General features: G+C 60.7%; 1 protein-coding gene across 1 annotated transcript; it reads right to left on the bottom strand.

Moving 5' to 3' along the window:
- Nucleotides 1–700: 700 nt before the first annotated feature.
- FAM43B (family with sequence similarity 43 member B) lies at nt 701–3,269 on the bottom strand. Its single transcript, XM_032300674.1, has one exon. It carries the CDS (start codon nt 2,753–2,755, stop codon nt 1,766–1,768), a length of 990 nt encoding a protein of 329 aa, XP_032156565.1. The 5' UTR covers nt 2,756–3,269; the 3' UTR covers nt 701–1,765.
- Between the last annotated feature and the right edge of the window lie 1,687 nt (nt 3,270–4,956).

Below are 4,956 nucleotides of genomic sequence, written 5' to 3'. Positions count from 1 at the left end.
TGGGTTCTGTAGGGTGAGATGGCAGTGCTGTCCTATTTCCTGGCAGTTTCAGGAAACAGAACCATTCTGATTACTGGCAATGGTAGAGGCCACTCGTTTGGGTTCTGGGTAACTCTGGGATCAGTGCCCAGCTCAGCACAGGAATAAAGAAGATATCCAGCCGAAGACTCACACTGTCACAGGGTCTGGACAGATTTCTCCAGAGCCTCTGAAAGAAAATTGAGCTGCCCACCCCATTCTCTTACAACCTGCTCTGCTCTGATCCTGAGGGCACACACAGTCTATATACCACACGCTTTGACATACACATGAACCTTCTCAGAGATACTAATACATGGCTTATGAGAAGGCCCCCGCCCTCCTTGCCAAATGTCCCAGACATCTGTGTCTGAGTGCCCAGGCATACAGACATTCTGGGAGGCTGAGACAGACAGCCGACGACCCTCCAGGGAGTCTGGCACATGTGATTTTCAGACAAGGCATAAGTTACTGCCTCCTCCTCCAATATTAAGGAACAGCTTCCTGGTAGCAGTCCCCAGCCCCCATCCTAATCCTGGGGTTGGCTCTGGCTGCTCAAAAGAGCTACTTTCAGGGTTCTGATCGTAACTAGGGAGAGCCATACCTGATCACCTGTGGCTTATCTGACCCTCAATCACTTTTGTCACCCCCAGCAGGCCTGGCATTAAACACAACACAGGAGTAGTGACAGGGCTGAAAAAGCAGGTCCACTTTATTTACAATGATCAGTGACACATAGATCTTTGGGCTTTTTGTGGCCTTGCGGTGACACCTGGGGGGGAGGTCCACTCCCTTGGTTGGGTTAATACACCCTCCTTCCTCATCCTGCTGGGAGAATCCGCTGCTGTCAGGACCCACCTGCTCTGAGGAGCCTCGACTTGGGAGCAGCTCTGCTATGCCTACTTTCTAGGTAGTCAGTGTCCCCAAGCACCTGCCAAAGGTTCTCCTTACCTCCTTTGAAGCCCCATCTTGGACCTGGTTGAGGGGCACCTAGGAGGGGACCACATGCATCCATCTGCAGAGAGATGGGGCGGGTGAAGAATCCCGTGGTGGGTGCCAGGGCAGAGGCCTGGGCAGTGGCCTGGTGCATGGCTGCTACCTGGCCTAACCTGTTGTTTGAACGTCAGTGGGACCGTCCCAGTGTTCTCCAGAGGCAGAGCAGTCAAGTCCCAGGAGTCCTCCAAGGGGTAGAGAGGCGGGGCTTGGGCCTGCGGATTCCTCCCTGCGCATATGGCAGCGGACTCTGCCCACCACCGGCCCGGCCTCAACGCTCCCCGGCCGCTAGATTCTTCCCCTGCAAGAATGCCTCTCCAGGGCATTCATTTTTTTTTTCCCACAGGGAAGAAGGCTAGGGGGACCAAGGGCAGGGTTGTTGCCTCCACCCTGGCCAGGATCCAAATCCACCCTCCTGGATTTCTGGAAACTTATCCTCCCTTCTCTTGAGAGGATGTTTTGGGAGGGAATGAGGAGGTCTGTGGGCAAAGGGACTTGGTGTAAAGCGTAGGGGGCAGGTCCACAGTGGCAGGCCCGGGCACTACGGGTGTGGGGAGAGAGGAACACCCGCAATCATCAAGGGCATCCCAGGCATCATCACCCTGAGCCTAAATGAGGCGGCGGGGCGGACAACACGGAGACCACAGGGGAGACACGGGCCGGGGGCCGGGGCAGCCGAAGCGGGCAGGGCCGGGGTCGGAGGCTGTGAGTCTGGCGGGCTGGGCCTGAGGCCGCGAGTCCTGTCCCTCCGCTCTCAGCGCGCCTGGCCCGCCCGCTCCCTGGGGCCGGCCTTCCAGCGGCAGGGCTGCGCGGGGGGCGGGGGCGGCGGGGCGCCCCGCAGGCTGCACGTCCTCAGCTCCCGGGCCAGGCTGAGCACCTCCGGCCGCTCGCGCTGGGGGGCTCCTCCCTCGCGCTCCTCCGCGTCGTCCTCCTCCTCCTCCTCGTCCTCCTCCTGGATGCTGCTGAGGCGCGGCGCCCCGCGGCTGCGTTCGCTCGGCGGCGGCCTGTAGGCGCACTTGGCGTTGAGCAGGCGGCGCAGCGGGGCGCGGGGCACCGAGGCGGCGGCGCCCCCCGCGCGGAGGTGCTGCTGGCGCACGTGGCGCGCGTCGCTCTGGCGCTGCAGGCGCTTGAAGTCGCTGAAGGCTGCCAGCGCGGTCTGGCGGAGCAGGCGGGCCAGGGCGCGCGCCTTGTGCGCCCGCGCCAGCAGCACAGCGTGGCAGCGCAGCACCACGGCCTTGTGGCGCGCCTGGTGGCGGTAGACCCAGGCGAAGACGCGCGGGTGGCGCCCGTCCGCCGTGCAGTAGGTGATGCGCGGCAGCAGGTAGGCGTGCGCCGGCCTGCGACCCCCCGAACCCCCGGAGGCGCCGCGCTCGCAGGGCTGCATGCGGATGCCGTGCGGGCCCAGCGTCAGCTTCATCTTGGTGCCCCCGCCCGGCCCGCAGCGAGCCCAGATCTTGCCCACGGCGTCGTCGGTGCAGCCGTCGCCCTTGGCGTGCAGGGTGACGGCGTTGCCCAGGTACCACACGGTGTAGGTCGGGTCCTCCTTGTTGAGCTCCACTTTCTGGCGCCGGCTGCGGAACACGCGGCCCAGGCGCTCCAGCGGCCAGTCGGGCAGCAGGTCCGGGCAGGAGCGCAGGAAGCTGGAGAGCAGCGACGTGTAGGCAAGCCCCGGACTCAGACTCTTCGCCTTGCACTTGGCCTCGTCCTCCACCAGCACGAATTTGTTACGTCTCCAGGGCAGCATCGCGACGGCGGCCAAAGAGGCTGGGGTCGCGGGGAGCTCACCTGCGTCCTGTCGGGAGGCCGGGGGAGGGAAAGCGCGCAGAAGTCCACCGGCCCGGAGTCGCGAGAAGCCGGGCAGCGCCGGAGACAGTCGGTGTCCGGAGATGCCCAGTGCCAGGCAGGGCTAGCTTCGCAGATGCCCGGTGCCCAGCCGGCGGCCGAGTGGCTGGGGACAGCTTTTCCCGGGAGTGGCTCCAGCCGTCCGGGAAGGGAGGAGGGGCCGAGGCTGGGGGTGGGGTGGGCTGGACACCCCCAACCCAAGCCCAAATGGTGGGATTTCCGCGGTCCCTGCCGCCGCAATTTGGGTCGCCGGAGCCGCTGGCTGCTGCTCGGTGGGGCCGACCGAGAGCGGGGCTGCGGTGGGGACTCTTTCAGGCGTCGCGGCTCCACCTCCCCGGGCTGCCTACATCACCGGGCGGGACCGCTAGCTCTCTTGTCCCCTCCCCTTGCCCTCTTCTCCCCTCCCCCCGCGCAGGCTCGCGCTGCCCGGGACCCTGCACAGGCGCGGTGTAACGGGTTTAATCATTAGCGGAGGGGTGAGGGTCGAGAGGGCTGTTAAGTACTAGGTATCCCCTGGAATATACCGGAGGGCTTTGTCCATGCTAATTTATTTGGCCTCTCTACTGGTCTCCAAGCTCCCCTTGGCGCATTCGGGAACCTCCCCCGCCACCCTCCACCCCAGTATTCCTGCTGCCCCTCACCCACAGCATGCCCTCACCCCCATCCGTGGGAGTGGGAATCAGGGTGGGTTCCTGAAGGGGCCGGCCTGGTGCACTCTGCCTGGTCTGCACAGCACAAAGCCAGCCGAGGTGGCCGAGGCAGTGCAGTGGAAAAGTACTGTCGCTTGGTGAAGCTTTCTCCCAGGTTCCTCCAAGGTCGTGAGCCAGACCGCTGGGCCTGAGCTGAGAGACCTGGCCACTGCTCCAGTGGCTGGCAGTGCCCCTCACCTGACTGAAGGAGAGAGGGAACTCTTTGAGGGTGGGGGAAACTTTCAGAACAGGGTCTGTGGTAATTGCAGTTGAAAAGCTCCTTCTGGCCAAAGGGCAGCCTCTGGAGTTTGTGCAGATTAAATAAACTTCTATTTGTGAACTCCTGTGAGTTCCCAGGGGTTTTGCATTCATCATCTCATTAAACCCTTGGGACAAGCCCAGATTCAGTTAAATGACTGGCCCAAGGTCTTAAGGCTGGTAGGAGGTAAAACTAGGGCTCCACTCAGGCCTGGGTGACCCAGGGGTTGCCCCCAACCCTCCATCCTCCCCTGGGACCTCCTAATGAGAAGTGGGGAGCTCCTACTGGGGATGAAGTTCTGGTGTATGAAAGACAATTGTCCCTGGGTGTGGGGACACAGCTCGCTCTTTCAAGATTGGTTAAGCCACAAGCTCCCTAGAACTCCAGGACTGCTCTGTATGGGGCCAGGAGTCTTGCTGCCTTGGCCTCTCACAGAGCCAACACTCAAGCTCTTTCCTTGGCTTCTGAACAGGTCATCTGGGGCGGTATCCAGGTCAGGAGTGAACCCAGGTCTGGGCTGGAGCTGAATTGAGAGCTTGGGCTGGGCCAAGCCAAACCCCATGACCTCCGAGAGTGGGAGCAGTGGGAAGATGTGGGAAGGCAGCGCCTGCTATCTCGGTCAGCAACAGCCTTCCAGGGGGAAGGAGTAGTGAGTAGCTGGGGTTAGAATCCCAGAGGGGAATAAAAATAAAATAACAAACCACAGCAAGAAAATAATATGCAAATAAAGACCAGGAAGTTACTGGGATCAGTAGTATCTTTGCTCTGGAGGGTGCCTCTGCTGTAGCCGAGGTTCTTTTTAATATGGAAATATCTTTATCACCTTTCGCTGATTATAAAAGGAATAAGTGCTTGCGGTAAAAATTCACAGGAGAAGGACATGAAAGGAAGTCTCCTACTGTTCCCGCCCTGCAGGTGTGGCCTCATTTCCCAGGGGGATAAGACAGGTTCTGAGAAGCCAGTGAACATTGCAGTGCTTCTCATGGCGCCAGATTTGTCTCCTGGGCCAATGGAAATGGAGACATTAACTCAACCAAATCCCTTTATAGAAAGGACTTCATGTGGTTTTGACCTAAAATCAGTTCACTGTAAAATTCTGCCATGTCCTGCCTTGAGTCTCCTAGGGTCGTTCTCTGGATCTTGCCACTGGGGGTT

The sequence above is a fragment of the Sapajus apella genome, unplaced genomic scaffold, assembly GCF_009761245.1.
Source record: "Sapajus apella isolate SASKATOON/1434 unplaced genomic scaffold, GSC_monkey_1.0 scaffold43, whole genome shotgun sequence".
NCBI classification, from domain to species: Eukaryota; Metazoa; Chordata; class Mammalia; order Primates; family Cebidae; genus Sapajus; species Sapajus apella.
The sequence above is the reverse complement of the archived record's forward strand: the minus strand, read 5'-3'. Positions and strand labels throughout refer to the sequence as shown.

Bases quoted from the DNA above. Each gene is read 5' to 3' on its own strand.
- FAM43B (XM_032300674.1), bottom strand. From the start codon at position 2,755: ATGCTGCCCTGGAGACGTAACAAATTCGTGCTGGTGGAGGACGAGGCC.